Here is a 23,733-nt window from a genome sequence, read left to right on the forward strand (position 1 = left end):
GCATCTTTACCGTCCGGCTCCTCGCGCATGCTCCGTTCGGAAAGGGCCGCCGGCCGGCGTCCCGCGCATGGTCTACGTTGGGCGTGTTTGGGAGCCGGCACTACGCGTGCCCAATATTTGGTGGGCGGCCGACCGGCACGTGGCGCATGCTCAGTGATGGGCTCGGGAGTCGGCCGGCACTCTGCGCATGCTCGCTGATCGGCCGGCACTCCGCGCGTGCTCGGGGATGGGCTATGGGGTCGGCCGGCACCCCGCGCATGCTCGGTGCTGGGCGGGCTGTCGGCAGTTCCGCGCATGCTCAGTGCTGGGCGGGCTGAGGCCGTCTCCATTCCGCGGCCTCCGGGAACAATCAGCCGCCATCATGAAACTAGTCCGGTAAGGGGCGGCATCGGAGGCCGGGGAAGGGCGGCTCGGGGCCCACACCTACCGATCGGGGGGGGGGTATGAGGAAGGGAGGGGAGGCCCCGGCCACAGTCTAGGCCTGGGGTCGAGTCAGCAGCTGCGGCCGGGTCGGGAGGGGGAAGCCGGGCCGCCAGCGCAAGGAGAGTCGGGCGATCAGAGGCCTGGGCCTAGGCTGCGCGCCCACGCCGGGCGGGAGCTTCCCAATCCGGGCCTTGGGGCAGGAGATGCTCCTGGTCTGACTGACGGAGCATTAACTCCCAGCGGATGAGGCTGGCTGGACTCTCCCCAGCCCTTTGTCTTTACAGCAATTCTAAAAGTTTTAAATACAAACACACATTGTCCCTTAAAACCTCCCGATTCCACAAGCTCACAGACATGCTATTCGACTGCGGGAGGCATCACTGACTGCTGCTTCCCCCCCTGGTATCCAGACAGCTGCCCAGCTCCAACTTTTCACCCCCAATACCCATAGCCAGGCGGTCAGCAAGGGTCTGCCCAGCTCTTCATCCCCAATACCCATAGCCAGTCGGTCAGCAAGGGGCTGCCCAGCTCTTCACTCCCAATACCCATAGCCAGGCGGTCAGCAAGGATCTGCCCAGCTCTTCGCCCCAATACCCATAACCAGGTGGTCAGCAAGGGGCTGCCCAGCTCTTCGCCCCAATACCCATAACCAGGTGGTCAGCAAGGGGCTGCCCAGCTCTTCACTCCCAATACGCATAGCCAGGTGGTCAACAACGGTCTGCCCAGCTCTTCACTCCCTATACCCATAGCCAGGCGGTCAGCAAGGGGCTGCCCAGCCATTCACTCCCTATACCCATAGCCAGGTGGTCAGCAAGGGGCTGCCCAGCTCTTCACTCCCAATACCCATAGCCAGGCGGTCAGCAAGGGGCTGCCCAGCTCTTCACTCCCAATACCCATAGCCAGGCGGTCAGCAAGGGTCTGCCCAGCTCTTCACCCCCAATACCCATAACCAGGTGGTCAGCAAGGGTCTGCCCAGCTCTTCACCCCCAATACCCATAACCAGGCGGTCAGCAAGGGTCTGCCCAGCTCTTCACTCCCAATACCCATAACCAGGCGGTCAGCAAGGGTCTGCCCAGCTCTTCACCCCCAATACCCATAACCAGGCGGTCAGCAAGGGGCTGCCCAGCTCTTCACCCCCAATACCCATAGCCAGGCGGTCAGCAAGGGGCTGCCCAGCTCTTCACCCCTAATACCCATAACCAGGCGGTCAGCAGGGGGCTGCCCAGCTCTTCACTCCCAATACCCTTAACCAGGCGGTCAGCAAGGGCCTGCCCAGCTCTTCACCCCAATACCCTTAACCAGGCAGTCAGCAAGGGGCTGCCCAGCTCTTCCCCCTAACACCCATAACCAGGCGGTCAGCAAGGGGCTGCCTAGCTGCCCATCCCTAGTTGGATTACGAGGAGAGGTTGAGTAGACTGGGACTGTACCCGTTGGAATTTAGAAGGATGAGGGGGGATCTTATAGAAACATATAAGATTATGAAGGGAATAGACAGCATAGATGCGGGCAGGTTGTTTCCACTGGCGGGTGAAAGCAGAACTAGGGGGCATAGCCTCAAAATAAGGGGAAGTACATTTAGGACTGAGTTTAGGAGGAACTTCTTCACCCAAAGGGTTGTGAATCTATGGAATTCCTTGCCCAGTGAAGCAGTAGAGGCTCCTTCATTAAATGTTTTTAAGATAAAGATAGATAGTTTTTTGAAGAATAAAGGGATTAAGGGTTATGGTGTTCGGGCCGGAAAGTAGAGCTGAGTCCACAAAAGATCAGCCATGATCTCATTGAATGGTGGAGCAGGCTCGAGGGGCCAGATGGCCTACTGCTCCTAGTTCTTATGTTCTAGCTCTTTATCCCTAATACCCATAACCAGGTGGTCAGCAAGGGGCTGCCCAGCTCTTCACCCGCAATACCCATAGCCAGACGGTCAGCAAGGGTCTGCCTAGCTCTTCACCCCAATACCCATAACCAGGTGGAAAGCAAAGGGCTGCCCTGCTTCAGCTCTTCTTCCCTAATACCCGGAGCCGGCCTGTCCAGCTTCACCACCCCCCACCCCCTCGATACCCATAGCTGGGCGGTCAGCAATGTGCTCTTCACCACCCCCCCCCATACCCACATCTGGGTGGTCAGCCAGGCCCTACTCTAGCTGAACAGTAAAAAAGAGGTGCCCGACACTACCACTGCACACTATCCCCACATATGCCCCCTCTTTCAGGTTGAATCAGATTCTGTAACCTCGCCGTCCTGTTTGGCCCGTGGCTGAGTTTTAGACCCACCAATCCAGCCCCATCGCCAAACTGAGTCTTTCCACCTCTAGTGAGTTTGCCCAACCCTGCTGATGCTGAAAACCTAACCCATGTTTTTGTTGTCAACTGCTCTCGTCGTTGCTGTGTGGTTTCTATATACCTGAACCAGTTTGAATTTGTCGTACCTATCCTGTGCCCTGCATCCTTGTTAGAACTTTACTCCAGCACTGTAACTATTATTCAACAGTTCACATCCAAAAACTGAATCGATATCCCACCATATCTCTGCAAACTCCTTCTTTACTCCAGTACCCCCCCCCCCCCCCCCCCCCAAACCACCACCTCAGAGTGCTCTATTTCTCAGACTATGGCTTTCAGTGTTCCCTCTCCTCTGCTCCAGCATTGGTAAAGATCCATTCCGCTGTCTTGCCCTATCCATTGGAACTGCCTACCTAAGGCACACAATCTCTTGACCTTTGATGCTATCTTTGAACAAGTGTTTGGTCACTCTGTCTGGTTTAGTGCCCAGTTTATTTCCACTCGAAGCAATTTGAGAAAGTTTACTTGTATTAAAGACTGGTGTAAATATGCGATGTCATCAGAGGATAATAATCAGGGACTGGAGTCCTGGGTGATATTGATCAGTATCTCTGGATTTGTACACTGGGATAAAAGAAACATTCAGATCCATGGGACTGAAGTATTTGACTACTCTGAAGATATAGTGAATGATGCTTTCTATCAGCCTCATCGAACCTTGAGATTTGACATATTGCAGAGTGCTTTCATGAGAATTCGAGGTGCACCATAGAATCCCTACAATGCAAAAGAAGGCCATTCGGCCCATCGAGTGTACACCGACCCTCTGAAAGAGCACCCTACCTATGCCTACTCCGCCCTACCCCTGTAACTCCATAACCCCATTTAAAGGCAGCTTTTTGGACACTAAGGGGCAATTTAGCATGACCAATCCACCTGACCTGCACATCTTTGGACTGGGAGGAAACCGGAGCACCCGGAAGAAACCCATGCAGATGTGGGGAGAACGTGCAAACCCCACACAGACAGTGACCCGCTAGAGCTGTGAGGCAGCAGTGCTAACTACCGTGGGAAACCATTCAGCCCATCGAGCCTGCTCTGTCATTGGATACGATCATGGCTGATCTTGGGCTTCAACTCTTGCCCACGCCCCATGTCCCTGAGGCCAAAATTCTGTCCATCCCAGCCTGAAATATATTTAACAATGAAACTTCCACAATGAGGGGGGAATCTCATGGAGACTTATAAAATTCTAACAGGACTAGACAGGCTAGATGCAGAGAAGATGTTACCGATGGAGTGTAAACCATTTTGGACAGAGATGAGGAGACATTTCTTCACACAAAGAGTGGTGAGCCTGTGGAATTCATTACCACAGGAAGTAGTTGATGCTAAAACTTTGAATATATTCAAGAGGCGGCTAGATATAGCACTTGGGGAGAATGGGATCAAAGGCTATGGGGAGAAAGCAGGTTAGGCAATTGAGTTGGATGATCAGCCATGATCGTGATGAATGGCGGAGCAGGCTCGAAGGGCCAAAAGGCCTCCTCCTGCTCCTATCTTCTATGTAATCCTTTAGGATTGAGAAATCCAAAGATTCACAACCCTTTGAGTGGGGGAATTTCCTCTCATTTCAGTCCTAAGTGATCAACTGCTTATCCTAAGGCTGTGTTTTAGATTTCCTGACCAGTGGGAACAATCTCTCAGCATCTACCTGTCTTGTTAGTAAATCTGTTGCATGACCTGTCTACCTTGGTTTCTTGTATTCAGTACTTACTGCTAAGCCACGATGCAAGGTTTTGGAGCAGCGGTGTATAGTACAAGTGCTGGATTGACATAGCTTTGGTTTCCGCACTGTGCTAAATCTTCTACCTCAGCTTTACTACTGTGCAGTGTTCCCTAATTTGTCCCATACCTGTGTGGAATGCACCGATATCAAGGAAACGTGATGGATGTGCACCATCAATAGAAACAAAATATACAATGTATATATCTGTCAAAAGTTACCATAGGTATGGACGGAGATGGTAAGAACAGCTAGTTAACAAATAACTAGAGTTTGTCGAGTGTTTTCTTTACTCAAAACTGCTATGAATAGCGAGGAAAAATGGCTCAGTCGTTTCTTCACACCACCAAACATACTCGGACAGCGATCAAATGTCTGTGTGGATTTGGAGAGGGATTGCTCTTGTGAACGGGAGGGTGAAGGTCGGAGACACGGTTTCCTTGTAAATTAAATGAATATAATGGGGGGGGGGGGGGGGTAAGGGGACTTCATCCAGGAAGTGGGGAAGGCAGTGTTATGGTGAAAGGAAAATGCAATCCCTGAAGGGAAAGGCTGTTGAGGTTTTTGAGGAGTGACCAGTGTCGTGAAGCCCAGTCCATCATGCAAACCCGCCTCCCATCCGTTGACTCTGTCTACACCTCCCTTTAGAAAGCGGGCAGCATAATCAAAGACTCCTCCCACCCGGCTTATTCTCTCAGCTGAGCTCTTCCATCGGGCAGGAGATACAAAAGTCTGAGAACACGCACTAACAGATTCACTTTTTATTTTTTATTTTTTATTAAATATTTTATTGAAAATTTTTGGTCAACCAACACAGTACATTGTGCATCCTTTACACAATATTATAACAACACAAATAACAATGACCTATTTTATAAACAAAAAATGAATAAATAATAAATAACAAAAATGAAAACTAGCCCTAATTGGCAACTGCCTTGTCACAAGTAACACTCTCCAAAAATATAATTTAACAGTCCAATATATAATTATCTGTAGCAACGACCTATACATACTATACAGTATATATTAACAACCCTGAGAGTCCTTCTGGTTCCTCTCCCCCCCCCCCCCCCCCCCCCCCCCCCCCCCCCCCCCCCCCCCCCCGATCCTGGGCTGCTGCTGCTGCCTTCTTTTTCCCATTCCGTCTATCTTTCTGCGAGGTATTCGACGAACGGTTGCCACTGCCTGGTGAACCCTTGAGCCGACCCCCTTAGGACGAACTTAATCCGCTCTAGCTTTATAAACCCCGCCATGTCATTTATCCAGGTCTCCACCCCCGGGGGCTTGGCTTCTTTCCACATTAGCAATATCCTGCGCCGGGCTACTAGGGACGCAAAGGCCAAAACATCGGCCTCTCTCGCCTCCTGCACTCCCGGCTCTTGTGCAACCCCAAATATAGCCAACCCCCAGCTTGGTTCGACCCGGACTCCTACTACTTTTGAAAGCACCTTTGTCACCCCATCCAAAACCCCTGTAGTACCGGGCATGACCAAAACATATGGGTATGATTCGCTGGGCTTCTCGAGCACCTCGCACACCTATCCTCCACCCCAAAAAATTTACTGAGCCGTGCTCCAGTCATATGTGCCCTGTGTAATACCTTAAACTGAATCAGGCTTAGCCTGGCACACGAGGACAACGAGTTTACCCTGCTTAGGGCATCTGCCACAGCCCCTCCTCGATCTCCTCCCCCAGCTCTTCCCATTTCCCTTTTAGTTCATCTACCATAGTCTCCCCTTCGTCCCTCATTTCCCTATATATATCTGACACCTTACCATCCCCCACCCATGTCTTTGAGATCACTCTGTCCTGCACCTCTTGTGTCGGGAGCTGCGGGAATTCCCTCACCTGTTGCCTCGCAAAAGCCCTCAGTTGCATATACCTGAATGCATTCCCTTGGGGCAACCCATATTTCTCGGTCAGCGCTCCCAGACTCGCGAACTTCCCATCCACAAACAGATCTTTCAGTTGCGTTATTCCTGCTCTTTGCCACATTCCATATCCCCCATCCATTCCCCCCGGGGCAAACCTATGGTTGTTTCTTATCGGGGACCCCCCCAAGGCTCCAGTCTTTCCCCTATGCCGTCTCCACTGTCCCCAAATCTTCAGTGTAGCCACCACCACCGGGCTTGTGGTGTAGTTCCTCGGTGAGAACGGTAATGGGGCTGTCACCATAGCCTGTAGGCTAGTCCCCCTACAGGACGCCCTCTCTAATCTCTTCCACGCCGCTCCCTCCTCCTCTCCCATCCACTTACTCACCATTGAAATATTAGCGGCCCAATAATACTCACTTAGGCTCGGTAGTGCCAGCCCCCCCCTATCCCTGCTACGCTGTAAGAATCCCTTCCTCACTCTCGGGGTCTTCCCGGCCCACACAAAACCCATGATGCTCTTTTCAATCCTTTTAAAAAAAGCCTTCGTGATCACCACCGGGAGGCACTGAAACACAAAGAGGAATCTCGGGAGGACCACCATCTTAACCGCCTGCACCCTCCCTGCCATTGACAGGGATACCATATCCCATCTCTTGAAATCCTCCTCCATCTGTTCCACCAACCGCGTTAAATTTAACCTATGCAATGTGCCCCAATTCTTAGCTATCTGGATCCCCAGGTAACGAAAGTCCCTTGTTACCTTCCTCAACGGTAGGTCCTCTATTTCTCTACTCTGCTCCCCTGGATGCACCACAAACAACTCACTTTTCCCCATGTTCAATTTATACCCTGAAAAATCCCCAAACTCCCCAAGTATCCGCATTATTTCTGGCATCCCCTCCGCCGGGTCCGCCACGTATAGTAGCAAATCGTCCACATACAAAGATACCCGGTGCTCTTCTCCCCTAAGTACTCCCCTCCACTTCTTGGAACCCCTCAACGCTATCGCCAGGGGCTCAATCGCCAGTGCGAACAATAATGGGGACAGAGGGCATCCCTGCCTTGTCCCTCTATGGAGCCGAAAATATGCAGATCCCCGTCCATTCGTGACCACGCTCGCCACTGGGGCCCTATACAACAGCTGCACCCATCTAACATACCCCTCTCCAAAACCAAATCTCCTCAACACCTCCCACAAATAATCCCACTCCACTCTATCAAATGCTTTCTCGGCATCCATCGCCACTACTATCTCCGTTTCTCCCTCTGGTGGGGCCATCATCATTACCCCTAACAACCTCCGTATATTCGTGTTCAGCTGTCTCCCCTTCACAAACCCAGTTTGGTCCTCGTGGACCACCCCCGGGACACATTCCTCTATTCTCATTGCCATTACCTTGGCCAGGACCTTGGCATCTACATTTAGGAGGGAAATAGGTCTATAGGACCCGCATTGTAGCGGGTCCTTTTCCTTCTTTAAGAGAAGCGATATCGTTGCTTCAGACATAGTCGGGGGCAGTTGTCCCCTTTCCTTTGCCTCATTAAAGGTCCTCGTCAGTACCGGGGCGAGCAAGTCCACATATTTTCTATAGAATTCGACTGGGAATCCATCCGGTCCCGGGGCCTTTCCCGCCTGCATGCTCCTAATTCCTTTCACCACTTCTTCTACCTCGATCTGTGCTCCCAGTCCCACCCTTTCCTGCTCTTCCACCTTGGGAAATTCCAGCCGATCCAAGAAGCCCATCATTCTCTCCCTCCCATCCGGGGGTTGAGCTTCATATAATTTTTTATAAAATGTCTTGAACACTCCATTCACTCCGCTCCCCGCTCCATCTCTCCTTCCTCATCCCTCACTCCCCCTATTTCCCTCGCTGCTCCCCTTTTCCTCAATTGGTGTGCCAGCAACCTGCTCGCCTTCTCCCCATATTCGTACTGTACACCCTGTGCCTTCCTCCATTGTGCCTCTGCAGTGCCCGTAGTCAGCAAGTCAAATTCTACATGTAGCCTTTGCCTTTCCCTGTACAGTCCCTCCTCCGGTGCTTCCGCATATTGTCTGTCCACCCTCAAAAGTTCTTGCAGCAACCGCTCCCGTTCCTTACTCTCCTGCTTCCCTTTATGTGCCCTTATTGATATCAGCTCCCCTCTAACCACCGCCTTCAACGCCTCCCAGACCACTCCCACCTGGACCTCCCCATTATCATTGAGTTCCAAGTACTTTTCAATGCACCCTTAGACACACCCCCTCATCTGCCATTAGTCCCATGTCCATTCTCCAGGGTGGGCGCCCTCCTGTTTCCTCCCCTATCTCCAAGTCCACCCAGTGTGGAGCGTGATCCGAAATGGCTATAGCCGTATACTCCGTTCCCCTCACCTTCGGGATCAATGCCCTACCCAGCACAAAAAAGTCTATTCGCGAGTAGACTTTATGAACATAGGAGAAAAACGAGAACTCCTTACTCCTAGGTCTGCTAAATCTCCACGGGTCTACACCTCCCATCTGCTCCATAAAATCTTTCAGTACCTTGGCTGCTGCCGGCCTCCTTCCAGTCCTGGACTTCGACCTATCCAGCCCTGGTTCCAACACCGTATTAAAATCTCCCCCCATTATCAGCTTTCCCATCTCTAGGTCCGGAATGCGTCCTAGCATCCGCCTCATAAAATTGGCATCATCCCAGTTCGGGGCATATACGTTTACCAAAACCACCGTCTCCCCCTGTAGTTTGCCACTCACCATCACGTATCTGCCCCCGTTATCTGCCACTATAGTCTTTGCCTCGAACATTACCCGCTTCCCCACTAATATAGCCACCCCCCTGTTTTTCGCATCTAGCCCCGAATGGAACACCTGCCCCACCCATCCTTTGCGTAGCCTAACCTGGTCTATCAGTTTCAGGTGCGTTTCCTGTAACATAACCACATCTGCCTTAAGTTTCTTAAGGTGTGCGAGTACCTGTGCCCCCTTTATCGGCCCGTTCAGCCCTCTCACGTTCCACGTGATCAGCCGAGTTGGGGGGCTTCCTACCCCCCCCCCCCCCTTGTCGATTAGCCATTACTTTTTTCCAGCTCCTCACCCGGTTCCCACGCAGCTGTATCTCCCCCAGGCGGTGCCCCCCCGCCCATCCTCTCCCATACCAGCTCCCCCCTCTCCCCAGCAGCAGCAACCCAGTAATTCCCCCCTCCAACCCCCCCCGCTAGATCCCCCGCTAGCGTAATTACTCCCCCCATGTTGCTCCCAGAAGTCAGCAAACTCTGGCTGACCTCGGCTTCCCCCCGTGACCTCGGCTCGCACCATGCGACGCCCCCTCCTTCCTGCTTCTCTATTCCCGCCATGATTATCATAGCGCGGGAACCAAGCCCGCGCTTCTCCCTTGGCCCCGCCCCTAATGGCCAACGCCCCATCTCCTCCACCTCCCCTCCCCCCATCACCACCTGTGGGAGAGAGAAAAGTTACCACGTCGCAGGATTAGTACATAAAACCCCTCTTTGCCCCCCACATTCGCCCCACCACTTTGTTCGAACGTTCTTTTTAATAACCCGCTCATTCCAGTTTTTCTTCCACAATAAAAGTCCACGCTTCATCCGCCGTCTCAAAGTAGTGGTGCCTCCCTCGATATGTGACCCACAGTCTTGCCGGTTGCAGCATTCCAAATTTTATCTTCTTTTTATGAAGCACCGCCTTGGCCCGATTAAAGCTCGCCCTCCTTCTCGCCACCTCTGCACTCCAGTCTTGATAAACGCGGATCACCGCGTTCTCCCATTTACTGCTCCGAGTTTTCTTCGCCCATCTAAGGACCATTTCTCTATCCTTAAAACGGAGGAATCTCACCACTATGGCTCTGGGAATTTCTCCTGCTCTCGGTCCTCGCGCCATCACTCGGTATGCTCCCTCCACCTCCAACGGACCCGCCGGGGCCTCCGCTCCCATTAACGAGTGCAGCATCGTGCTCACATATGCCCCGACGTCCGCTCCCTCCACACCTTCAGGAAGACCAAGAATCCTCAGGTTGTTCCTCCTTGCGTTGTTTTCCAGTGCCTCCAACCTTTCCACACATCGTTTCTGATGTGCCTCCTGCGTCTCCGTCTTCACCACCAGGCCCTGTATATCGTCCTCATTCTCGGCTGCCTTTGCCTTCACGACCCGAAGCTCCCGCTCCTAGGTCTTTTGTTCCTCCTTTAGCCCTTCGATCGCCTGTAGTATCGGGGCCAACAGCTCTTTCTTCATTTCCTTTTTGATCTCTTCCACACAGCATTTCAAGAACTCTTGTTGTTCAGGGCCCCATATTAAACTGCCACCTTCCGACGCCATCTTGGTTTTTGCTTGCCTTCCTTGCCGCTGTTCTAAAGGATCCACTGCAATCTGGCCACTCTCTCCTCCTTTTTCCATCCGTATCCAGGGGGGATTCCCTTCTGGTTTACCGCACAGTGTTTTTAGCCGTTAAAATTGCCGTTGGGGCTCCTATCAAGAGCCCAAAAGTCCGTTTCACAGGGAGCTGCCGAAACGTGCGACTCAGCTGGTCATCGCCGCACCCGGAAGTCCTAACAGATTCACTTGCTGTGTTCTGATATCTCTTTCTGCACTCAATAACGTCTGTGTCTTTTATATCCTTGTGAAGCGCTCCAAAATGTTTTTCTATGTTAAAGGTGCTTTATAAATGCATCATTCCAATGATTTGTCACCCACAAATGGAAAGATGATGGGCTGGAGTGTTTCCAGTGTTCCCATCTCACTAAATGGGACCTGTGAACGGATCATCCAGGATTGCTCAGCTGGTCTGGTAGTGCCTGTGGAGAGGCAACCAGAGCTAACGTTTCAGGTTGATGACTTTTCAGTAGAACTGAATGTGTACCTGGTAGCAGTCTCCCTGTTGGAACTCTCTTGGGAATGGAACAGTTGGTGATGGGAAATATCCATGGCCTCATTGGAACTTGCTTTAAGTGAGCTCCAGTGTAGTTTTGCCACTATTTCACAGGCAGTAGGTGTCACCCAGATTCTCAGGACTAACTGAAAAAGTAGCTAATTTAATATGTTTGCTCCAAATAAAATCAGTTCAGAGCAGTTTGATATATTTGGATCTTTTCCTTTCTGCTTGGTAGAGAAAGTAGTCCCCGGTTTGTGTGACTACTGCCAGAATTTAGAAATATAAATAGGTTGTATGCCATCATTCTGAGGTCCAGTTGCTGGCAAATCTCTGCTTGCAGTAGATAGCTTGTCATAGAATCAATTCCCTGTGAGGTCCAAGCCTGTTCATGACAATTGAAGAGAAATAGTGTGCCTGTGCCAATCATTTGAAATCGAACTCTCCGCTTTCTTCCTAGCCCTCCAACTTTTTCATTTTAAAATATTTATCTAGGTACGGTAGAGGTAAAGGCGCCATAATCCCAGATGACCATGGGCTGTTTTCCCCTTTGATTGGGGCGGGGGGGGAGCTGACTGGTGATGATTTAACCTGAGCATCAGGACACTTCAGACGAGGGGCAAGGTTGAGAATAATCTCAGCCGGTACAGGAATCAAACCCACGCTGCTGTCCTCTGCATCACAAACCACCTGTCTAGCCCACTGAGCTAACCGACCCTCGAGTGTTTATCTAATTCCCTTTTGAAAGTTCCCATTGAGTCTGTTTCGATCTCCCCTTCACACTGCATTCCAGATCCTGTCTTGCTGTGTGCCTCCTCATTTCCCTTCTGGACTTTTTGTAATTTCTCTTAAATCTGCTCTCTGCTTATTGACATTTTTGTCACTCAAAACTATTTATCCTCCTCAAAACCATCCATGAACTTCATCAAATCTCATAACCTCCTCAACCCTTAAAAGAGAACAGTCCCATCTTCTGGAATATCCACATAACTGAGCTTTGTCATCCCCGATATCATTTTCTCTACAGCCTCCAGTACCTTGATAACCTTCCTGGAATTTGGTGCCCAAAGTTGGACACCACACAGCCGCCATGCCCAACCTGTGTTTTATAAGTCTACCAAAATTTCCGTGCTTTGGCTCTCTCTGTAAAAGTATGGATCCCAGTGGCCGCCCTTCAAACTGGCATCGGTAAAACCCCAGCATGTCTCTGTTCCTCTCGTTTCTCGCCTAATAGATGCTGGCGGAGCTGTTGTTATTCCAGGGTCCTCTGTAGTTGTTTTAGATTACAGCATCTGCAGTATTTTGCTTATTTTAAAATTGTTTCATTCAGTTTACGCTGCCGCTCCTCATTGCTCGGATGATACTGTAACACTTCACTTCTGTGCCAAATTGAATCTGCTGTGTTTGCTTCCCCAGTTGATGTTCTCCTGAAGTCTGTAGCTCTTGATATTTAGCACAATAGCGGGTTTGCTGTCCACTGCAGACTTCGGAATTATCCCCCTCTACCTATGTTTAGGTCATTAATCGATATCCAAGAAGAGCAGTAGTCTTAACTCTGGCCCTGAGGGAACATCACTCTTCATTTCCCTCCAAGCCTGAAAATCAACTGTACCATGGTACTTCTTTCTGTTCGTCGATCAGTTTTGTATCATCCTGTCACTCTCCCTTTCATCTCGGGCTTTATTCTTGCAGATACTTACCCAATCTGGTCCACCGTCCCTTTTCAGCTTCCTAAATTTAGCTCTACCCGTTGAGCATTGTTCCTAGTCCTTTTCAATAACTTGCGTCATTCAGTTCTATCGTACCTAATGCAACATTATCGATTATGTATTCTGCATTTTTCACCTGGGTTCAGACGGGGGCATTTTCAAATAAGCAAAATCAACCTGAACACAAAGAGACACTGGTGGAAAAATTACCCAGATTGTGTAGATCAGCAATATCTGAATAAACACCCAGATTGTGTAGACCAGTAGTACTTGGATAAAAATACACGTGCCCAGGTCTGGAGGCCAGGTCACCCCGAAATATGGGACCTGTAGAGAGTCCCAACGTAAGCAGCATCCTGGGTACTTGAGCAGGGAGTTGAAAGTTTTGACTGCCGTGACAGGATTGCTCTTATTGACCAGAACCAAGGGGACTTGGGCTGTTTGCCCCATACCAACCCTGGTTTTTACCCAGACTACCCACCCTGACCCCTCTTCTCCCCTCAACCAGTGGTGATTGCCACGCCACAGAAGCTTCAGCCCATGATTAATTTTCGGTTGCAGACTAGAATTTCAGAACCCGTGACTTTGTCAGGCGACCAGCTCGGTTTCTTTACTGTCTTGCTATTTTCTGATCGTGCAAGCAGGGAAACATGGTTGATTCTCTAATATGACACTTGTGTTTTGCTAGACCTCTTAAAAATAAACGCGTGTTCACCCCCGGGCAGTGCACTTCACGAAGGATTTTCGAGGGTGCAGAAGAGGTTTACTCAAATGCTCCCAGTGGGGAGGCGGAGGTTCGCCTTGGAGCTGAGAAGGCCAAGAGGAAATGTGCTGAGAGGTTTTTAAAACAAGGAAAGATTTCTATAGAATCCCTACAGTGCAGAAGGAGGCCATTCAGCCCATCAAATCCGCACCAACCCCCTGAAACAGCACCCTACCTAGGCCCAGTGAGGCAGCAGTGCTAACCACTGTGCCACCATGCTGCCCTAATAACTAATCGTTTAGAATAACTAAAGATAAACATATCACAGCCTGGTATGGCAACTGCTTGGCCCAAGACCGTAAGAAATTACAGAGAGTCGTGAACACCACCCAGTCCATCACATGAACCCGACTCCCTCCATTGACTGTCTACGCCTCCCGCTGCCTTGGGAAAGCCGGCAGCATAATCAAAGACCCCTCCCACCCGGGTTATTCTCTCTTCCAACCTCTTCCATCGGGCAGGAGATACAAAAGTCTGAGAACGCGCACTAACAGAGTCCAAACGGCTTCTTCCCCGCTGTTACCAGACTCTTAAACCACCCTCTTATGGACTGATCTGATCTCTCCACACATCTTCTCTACTGAGTAGTACAACACTCCGTATGTATTTACATTGTGTATTGTGCATGTCCTATGTTTTTTCATGTATGGAACGACCTGTCTGGACTGCACCCAGAACAATACTTTTCACTGTACCTCGGTACAAGTGACAATAAATCAAATTCAATTCAATAAATTGTTCCCAGTGGCTGAAGGATCAATAACCAGAGGGCATGGATTTAAGGTGATGGGAAAAGAACTAGAGGTAACTTGAAAGGTTTTTGCATAGTGGGTGTTAGAATTTGGAACGCACTGCCTGATAGGGCGGTAGCTACTAGATTCAGCAGTCGCTATGTGTAGGGGGGGTACAGCGGTGAGCACCGCTGCCCCACAGCTCCAGGGACCTGGGCTCGATTCCGCCTTCGGGCCTGTCTGTCTAGGTAGGGCGCTATTTCGATGGTGCACATAACTAAAGATAAACACATCACAGCCTGGTATGGCAACTGCTTGGCCCAGGACCGTAAGAAATGGGCTGAATCACTGACTCCTGCTCTGCAGGGATTTTGTAGCTTCCAAATAGGAATGAGATAAATTCCAGAGAATTGAGGGAAAATAATCAGGGAAAGGGGGAAGAAGAGGGAGCGTGGGATGAATCAGACTGCTCTTTGACATGTGCAGACTCGATGGACCAAATAGCATTCTTTATTTATATATCTTTCATGTAAATACATCAATGAGTGGTTGACTTTCTAATGTTTTAACGGGAATGTCTTTTGCACAGATTTTTGATGAAGTTGAGCCATGAGACTGTGACCATTGAGCTGAAGAATGGAACGCAGGTACATGGAACTATCACAGGTAAAGAGAAAGCTCACCTCTTGCTTTGTTGGCTGAACCATTAGGATTTATAAATATAGTTTCCACGTTTAACGATTTGGCATCAGTCTGGAACTCTATTGTATTCATTAAATGCTAAGTTTGCACTCATGTCTAAAGAACACGGCAACATCAAGGAAAGTTTTTTATAACGCTACGAGTTGGTAGGATTTGGAATGCACTGTCTGATAGGGTGGGGTTCAATATTACCTTTCAAAAAGGAATTGGATAAATAGTTAAAAGAGAAAAAATTGCAGGTATATGGCATTAGAGAGAAAGCATTGCTCTTAAAACAAAATACGCACAGACTGAATGCAGGGCTAAATGGCCTGCTGCACTCTTCAGTTCTGTGGGGTTTCTTTGTGTTTTGTCCGATTTTCTTCTCTTCCTGTGCTCGGTCTGCTTTGGGCCTTCTCCAGTAACCCAGCCGAGTTTAGGAGTTGGCTACTTTAGCCCACCATCTGGGAAAGTTGACACCAAAGCAATTCTCATTGCAGCATTGCCTCATTTTTATTCGGTTCCAAAGAGTTGTTGAACTTTTCCTGGGGTTGCTCGGAATTGGAGAGCACTCGTGGATGACTGGTTACTGGTTTGTTAATGCAATCGGATCATATTCGAGACAGCGGTTGTAATGAATGTGTTGATAGGGAATTTTTTGGGGGTTGGATTGTAGATGGGAGATTGGATGGTGAAGTCAGTGGACTGGAATAGATCCTTTTATTAAAGGGTGGAAGCTGGGAGAGTGGGCAGGGGGAGGGGGAGTTTATCCATTCATATTAAGCAATGCTGGAATGAATGACGACAGTGTCTGCTGCAAGCCTTCATGCTGTTTTTACCCAGGGAATTGAGGTGTTCTTAACTTCCTCTCCTGTGGAAACGCTGGTACCAAATATTAGGCCAAATTGTTGATTCTTGTGGGGCTCCAACCTATTGGAAGGGTGGGTTTAGCAGTCACTTGCACAGTGAGTATTGTTGCTAATAGCCAGAACGAGAAGATGATTTGTTGAAAGGAAAAAGTTACATTTATATCCAGCCTTTCACATCATTGGGATGTCCAAAAGTATTTTCATGGCCAGCAGATTGCTTCTGAAGTGTCGCCACAACCTTGCAAATAACAAGTCCCGTGAATGGCAGTGAGATAAATGATCAGGTCCTGCATGATGTTGTTGAAGCATCAGGCAGGATGTGGGGAGAGTTCCCTTGCTATTGTTTGAATAAAGCCATGGGACCCCAGGCCCAGCGAAGCAGGCAGACGAGGCCTCAGTTTAATCATCTCATCTGAACAGTTGCTCCAACAATATGTTACTCTGTCAGTACCGCAATGATGTGTCACCCTAGGTTATGCACACGGGTACGGATTGAACCCGCAACCTTCTGTAATGAGGGAAGTGTTGCCTTTTTGAGTGTAGGCTGACACTGTAATGCTCCATTCCTTTGTGAGAGTGGAGTGTTCGACAGTGGCTTGGTAGGGATCATGCTAACTGCAGTGGTGTCTGATATGGTCAGTACTCGCATGAAGAATAACTACTGGAGAAAACAATGGAGAGCAGGTAAACATCTTTACAATGTCACCTTTGTATCATCATTTTCTGAAGAAGAAACTTGGAAATATATTAAAACCGCTTATTCATCCGTTTTAGTGTTTAGTTTTACTGTTACTACTATTTTATAGTCAGCATTGTAGGTGGGTGCAACAGAACCCATTACCTGTCAGAGACCGGTGTTTTATGGATTGAATTTCAGTTCTTAGAATATTTGGCAAGTTCACGATCGGTGGTTTGATGTGGGAACCAGTAGCCACTCATTTCTATTTCCTAGCGCAGTTTGGGGGGGGTGTTTGTACCAGTAAATACTGGGCACCAATGCAAGAAGGGTGGTGAAACGCACCCTTGCTGGGGCTCCAGCGGCTGGTCTGCAGCCTAAAGAATGGTGACTCGCCTTCCAGTCTGAAACACCACGGTGTAAAACATTTCCTCATTCGGTTTCTCCTCTAGGTGTGGATGTCAGTATGAATACTCACTTGAAAGCTGTGAAGATGACATTAAAGAACAGAGAACCTGTACAGCTGGAGACACTGAGTATCCGAGGGAACAATATTCGATACTTTGTCCTCCCAGACAGCTTACCGCTGGACACGCTGCTCGTTGATGTGGAGCCCAAAGTCAAATCAAAAAAGAGAGAAGCAGGTATGGCGATGGCTGAGAATTTTTTGGAATGTTTGGCTATAAATATTAACTCTGCTTTCAAACCGTGTCTTATTTTGTAGACCGGCTGACTGTGTTTGAGCAGCAAACTTTTTATTGTCAGCATCTGGATTCGATCTGACTCTATCTTTTTTCTTTTTTTAATATAAGTTTAGAGTATCCAATTTTTTTTTCCAATTAAGGGGCAATTTAGCGTGGCCAATCCACCTACGCTGCACATCTTTTTGCGTTGTGGGCGTGGGACCCACGCAGACACTGGGAGAATGTGCAAACTCACACAGACAGTGACCCAGGGCCGGGATCGAGCCTGGGACCTCGGAGCCGTGAGGCAGCAGTGCTACCCACTGCGCCACCTTGCCACCTTAATCTGACTCAATCTAATTGGCTCTTTTGCTTCTGGTTTTTTGAGTCAGTGTGTGGTAGCTTTAACCCACCTCACAAATTGTCTCAAAGCACATTTTGTCAACTGGTGGAAAATAATATCCACCAAAACAATTAAGGAATGGCGCTCAAGTTGGGTTTAAGGCAGAGCTTTCTATTGGAAGATGAGATTTTGGTGAAGTATGTTCAAGGCTGAGATAGACAGAATTTTTTTTTATAAACATTTTATTGAAGTTTTTTTTGGCATTGTAATGGCAGCAATATAAACAATGTACATGAAAATATAAACATAGTGAAATACCACCTCCCTCCCCAACAGGTCCCACCATTAATTAACCCCCCCCCCCGCTGACGATTAATTCTCTGCGAAGAAGTCAATGAATGGTTGCCACCTCCGGGCGAACCCTAACAGAGATCCTCTCATGGCGAACTTAATTTTCTCCAGACAGAGAAAGCCAGCCATGTCCGATAGCCAGGTCTATGATTTCGGGGGCCCCGAGTCCCTCCATGCTAGTAATATCCGCCTCCGGGCTACCAGGGAAGCAAAGGCCAGAACGTCTGCCTCTTTCCCCTCCTGGATCCCAGGATCCTGCGACACCCCGAAAATCGCCACCTCTGGACTCAATGCCACCCTTGTTTTTAATACCTTGGACATGACGTCCGCAAACCCCTGCCAAAATCCCCTCAGCTTTGGACATGTCCAAAACATGTGGACATGGTTCGCCGGTCCTCCCGCACATTTTGCGCACCTCTCTCCCTGACTCCACTCCAGCATTACTCTCCTCACTCGCGGGGACTTGCCCCCCCATACAAAGCCCGCTATAACTTTATTGACCCGCTTAAAAAAGGACCACGGAATGAAGATGGGGAGACATTGGAATACAAACAGGAATCTCGGGAGGACCGTCATTTTTACCATTGGACTCTACCACCTAGAGACAACTGGAGCACATCCCAGCTCCGGAAATCATCTTTCATCTGATCCACCAAGTTCAATTTATGGTCCCAATCCCACGCCACTTGGATACCTAGGTACCTGAAACTGTCCCTTACCAATCTAAATGGCAGTTCCCCCAGTTGCCTCTCCTGACCCCTCGCCTGGACCGCAAACATCTTGCTCTTCCCCATATTAAGCTTATACCCCGAAAACCGGCCGAATTCCCCTAAAATTCCCATGATTTCTTCCATCCCCTCAATTGGATCTGAAACATACAGAAGCAGGTCGTCCGCATACAGCGAGACTCTGTGGGCCCCTCCGCAATGACGTTCGGTACACAATCCTCAATCCTGGAGGACAAAATTTTGGCTAACAGTTTGGCGTCTACGTTCAACAGGGAAATCGGCCTGTAAGACCCGCATAGCTCCGAGTTCTTGTCCCGTTTCAGGATAAGCGAAATCGTGGCCTGTGACATCGTCTGGGGCAGAACCCCTCTCCCTTGCCTCATTAAACACCTTCATCAGCACCGGTCCCAATATCGCGGAGAACGTTTTGTAGAACTCCACTGGGTACCCGTCCGGTCCCGGGGCCTTACCCGACTGCATGACCTTCAAGCCCTCCACTATCTCTTCCAACCCGATCGGGGCCCTCAGTCCTTCTACCAGCTCCCCGTCCACCTTCAGGAAAGTCAGCCCCTCCAGGAAGTGCCTCATCTCCCCCGGCCCCGCAGGGGGTTCCGACCTGTACAACCTGCTGTAGAAACCCCTGAATGCCTTGCTCACCCCTGCCGAGTCCCCAACTAAGTTCCCATCCCCGTCAATAACTTTCCCTATTTCTCTAGCTGCCGCCCTCATTCTGAGCTGCAGTGCAAGCATTCTGCTGGCATCACCATGCTCGTAGATCACCCCCTTGCCTTTCTGAGCTGTTCCACTGCCCTCCCTGTGGTTAACAAGCCGAACTCCGCCTGTAGCCTCCGCCATTCCCTTAAAGCCCTATCTCTGGAGTCTCCGCGTACCTCCTGTCGACTTGTAGAATCTCTTTTACCAGCCGGTCTGTCTCTGCCCTGTCCGTCCTGTCCCTGTGAGCCTGGATCGAGATCAGCTCTCCTCTCACCACTGCCTTCAGCGCTTCCCAGACCACCTCTGCTGAGACCTCCCCTGTATCATTTACCTGCAGGTAATTTTGTATGCATTTCCTCAGCCTCTCGCACACCGCTTCGTCCGCCAATAGCACTACATCTAACCTCCAGTGTGGGTGCTGGTTACTGTCTTTACTAACCTGCAGGTCAACCCAGTGCGGAGCATGGTCTGAGATTGTGATCGCCGAGTACCCCGTGTCCACCACCCCTACCAGCAAGGCCCTACCCAAAACAAAGAAATCGATCCGAGAGTACACCTTATGCACGTGGGAGCAGAAGGAGAACTCATTCACCCTCGGCTGCCTAAATCTCTATGGATCCAACCCCCCCCCCCCCCCCCCACATCTGCTCCATGAACCCTTTCAGTTCCTTTGCCATTGCTGGCACCCTGCCCGTTTTCGAGCATGACCAATCCAGTCCGGAATCAATAACTATTATAGTCCCCTCCCATGATCAGCTTGTGCGAGTCCAGGTCCGGTATCTTACCCAACATCCTCTTTATAAATTCCACGTCATCCCAATTTGGCGCATATACATTAACCAGCACTACCTTCATCCCCTCCAGCTTACCACTAACCATAATATATCGACCCCCCACATCCGAAACTATTCTATCCATCTCGTAACAAAAAAAATCACCCGCTTATTAATCAAGTTCGCAACCCCTCTAGTCTTTGTATCCAGCCCCGAGTGGAAGACCTGACTGACCCAGCCTTTCCTCAATCTAACCTGGTCCACTACTCTTAAGGTGCGTCTCCTGCAGCATTACCACGCCTGCCTTCAGTCCCCTCAGGTGCGCGAACACACGTGCCCTCTTTACCGGCCCATTCAACCCTCGAGCATGCCAGGTGATCAGCCTAGTTGGGGGCAAAGTGCCCCCTCCGCCGATCAGCCATCCCCTTTCTTAGGCCCGCCTCCAGCCCATGCGCCACGCCTCCTCTGGCCTGCCCCCAAGCAGCCTCCGCCCCCAACCTCCTCTCTGTCCGATAGACAGAATTTTAATCAGTAAGGGAATCGAGGTTTATGGGGATACGGTGAGAAAGTAGAGTTGATGATTATCATAACAGATCAGTCATGATCTCATTGAATGGCGGAGAAGGCTTGATGGGCTGAATGGCCTTCTGCACCTACGTCTTGTGGCTCCATGGAACCTGGACTGATTCCTCAGCTGCGGTTTTAACTGCGGTTTTTGTGGTGAGCGTGGCCTAACAGACTGCTCTCTGAGGTCCCATTGCCGCTGCAAAGAAAAGTCCGTCCATGGGTAGAAGTCCCATTTTTATTCCCGGAGAAAGCCTGACATTTCATCAACTGCCCCGCGCTCAAATCCTGTCGTCCTCTCCCCTCCCTTAGCAGACCCAAGCAGCAAGCATTATCCCAATCAAACCTGGACTTCTCACCAACAAGAACCCCTGCTTAACAGCTGAAGCCTCTAACCCCCAATACCATCCACTCGACAGCTCTCGTTACCCCCAAATTTTCACTCTGGTCACACTAAGCCTGAGTCATCAAAATGGGGCCACATTGGGTAACAATTTGAATAGCATGTTCGAAGCTGCACATTGTATTTAATCCACACTCGACATGACTGGGGGAACTTTTTCTACCATTGAGATTCAGAGATGGTGGGAAAGGTCTGAGGGTGAAATGGTTTCCTCCTGTCCCTATCATAGAATTTACAGTGCAGAAGGAGGCCATTCGGCCCATCGAGTCTGCACCGGCCCTTGGAAAGAGCATCCCACTTAAACCCATGCCTCCACCCTATCCCCGTTAACCAGTAACCCCATCTTTTCAAAAAATATATATTTATTAAAGTTTTTTAACACAATTTTTCTCCCTTGCAAACAATAACCCCCCCCCGTAACAGGAAAAAAGAGAAATCGCGCAGAGCAAGATATATACATGGCAAAATGATATATTTACACAGCTTTGTACACTGGCCCTCACCCGTACGTGCCAGTTTCCCCAACCCTTCATGTTATCTCTTGCTCATCCACCCTCCCAGGACGTCCCCTCCACCCCCCCAGGTTGTTTTCCTCTAACGCTCCGCGAGATAGTCTAGGAACGGTTGCCACCGCCTGTAACCAGTAACCCCATCTAACCTAAGGGCAATTTAGCATGGCCAATCCACCTAACCCGCACAACTTTGGACTGTGGGAGGAAACCGGAGCACCCGGAGGAAACCTACGCAGACACGGGGAGAGCATGTAGACTCCACACAGACAGTGACCCACTGGAATCGAACCTGAGACCCTGGAGCTGTGAAACAACTGTGCTACCATGCTGCCCACTCTGGTTGCCAATAGTTTCCTTGTCTGTTCATTGTGTAATCAATGTGTAAATGTTCAAGTGAAAACTTATTAAAATGAACTCTGAATATTTGGGAGAAAAAACGACTAAAATTCATAGTCTTGAAGCAAGCATTTCTGAAGCTGCTGGTGTTGTATTCACTTTTGCGTATTTCCTCCTTACTATTCCAAAGTATCGCCGTGCTTCTGTTATAATGCTCAAGGTTTTTGGTTCATTTTAACTAACTTTGTCTCCCGATTTGATTTGATAGTTGCTGGTCGAGGCAGGGGGAGAGGTCGTGGCCGAGGACGAGGACGTGGGAGAGGACGAGGAGGTCCAAGGCGATAATGTTCGATTCTGCGTCGTGGAGACATTTGCCGTTGATGTTTGTACAAGTTTTGTTTACTCAAGAATTTTTGCATTATTTTTGTTTTTAATAAACTTAATTCACATCACTTTGTTTCCCACTGTTATGTTCTACTGATGGCACCATTAAAATATAGCAAAAGAAAAAGAACCATTTTCTTTTTAGCCTAATCTTTATATTTCAAGGTGTTCATATCTTGTGTTATCCTGTTGATAGCAAAACTAAATGGAACTATCTTAAATTAGTTCGGAATTGTTTGAAGCAACCCATTTATTGCAGAATAACATAAGGATTGGAAGCAGGTGTAGGTCATGGGGCCCTTCGAACCTGCTCCACAATTCAATATAATCATGGCTGATATTTGGCTTAGACTCCGTTTCCCCAATTCATTTAATTCTCTTGCGACACCAGAAATCGACCTCGGTCTTAACTAAAGATGCCCACAGTGGTTAGCACTGCTGCCTCACACCAGGGACCCGGGTCCAATTCCGGCCTTGGGTCAGTGTGTGGAGTTTGCACTTTCTCCCCCCTGTGTGCATGGGTTTCCTCCGGGTGGTCCGGTTTCCTCCCACAGTCCAAAGATGTGCCGGTTAGGTGGATTGGCTATGCTAAAATTGCCCCATGGTGTCCAAAGATGTGCAGGTTATGAGGTTACGGGAATAGGACGAGGGAGTGGGCCTAGTTAGGGTGCCCTTTGAGGGTTGGTGCAGACTCGATGGCCTCCTGCACTGTGGGAATTCTATGACTTGTCTTGGCCTGTGTAAGTTGTTCCTGCCTTGCTTCTGTCAAGTAGGATGCTGTGAACACCAGCCTGGTGCACAGAGCAATTTGTATTTTGATTAGTTTGCTGCTGTTCCACACTCAACTTTGGTGTCACAAATCTTGATGCTGATTTTTGCATCAAGGGGCAGGTTGCTGGCAATTCTTGATCTAAGGCCTGTGAAGCAGTCGACAACCACCCAGAGTGAAGTTGGTGGAGGTTGAGAGTTTCTACGTCCTGGCCCACAACTTTAGTCTCCCTGGCACGTTCGGTCCAAGCGCCCTGCTGAGCCGGGGAGCCGCTTGATGAGCTGTCGCAGGTGATGCCGTTGTGGCGTCATCAGCAAATGGCAACTAGTGGGCTAGGACATTATGCACTTTGGTTTTCACACGCAGTCTTGCCAAGTCAGCTCTGACCCTCATTGGAGTCTCCATAAGTGCGCAAAGCGGCATGGAGAAAAACATGCCCGGGTTGGTGCCGGGACGTAGCCCTGCCATTCCCTGCTGCTGATTTTGTCTGATCTCACTCCGTTGTAGCTGACAAAACAGCACG

The 23,733-nt window shown here is 49.6% G+C and overlaps 1 protein-coding gene across 1 annotated transcript; it reads left to right on the forward strand.

Moving 5' to 3' along the window:
• The first annotated feature begins 225 nt into the window (after positions 1 to 225).
• Positions 226 to 22,509, forward strand: snrpd1 (small nuclear ribonucleoprotein D1 polypeptide). Its single transcript, XM_072510086.1, has 4 exons — positions 226 to 375; positions 15,014 to 15,090; positions 17,103 to 17,294; positions 22,326 to 22,509. Exons 1-4 carry the CDS (start codon positions 227 to 229, stop codon positions 22,400 to 22,402), a joined length of 495 nt encoding a protein of 164 aa, XP_072366187.1. The 5' UTR covers position 226; the 3' UTR covers positions 22,403 to 22,509.
• The last annotated feature ends 1,224 nt before the right edge of the window (positions 22,510 to 23,733 follow it).

The sequence above is a fragment of the Scyliorhinus torazame genome, chromosome 6 (assembly GCF_047496885.1).
Source record: "Scyliorhinus torazame isolate Kashiwa2021f chromosome 6, sScyTor2.1, whole genome shotgun sequence".
NCBI classification, from domain to species: Eukaryota; Metazoa; Chordata; class Chondrichthyes; order Carcharhiniformes; family Scyliorhinidae; genus Scyliorhinus; species Scyliorhinus torazame.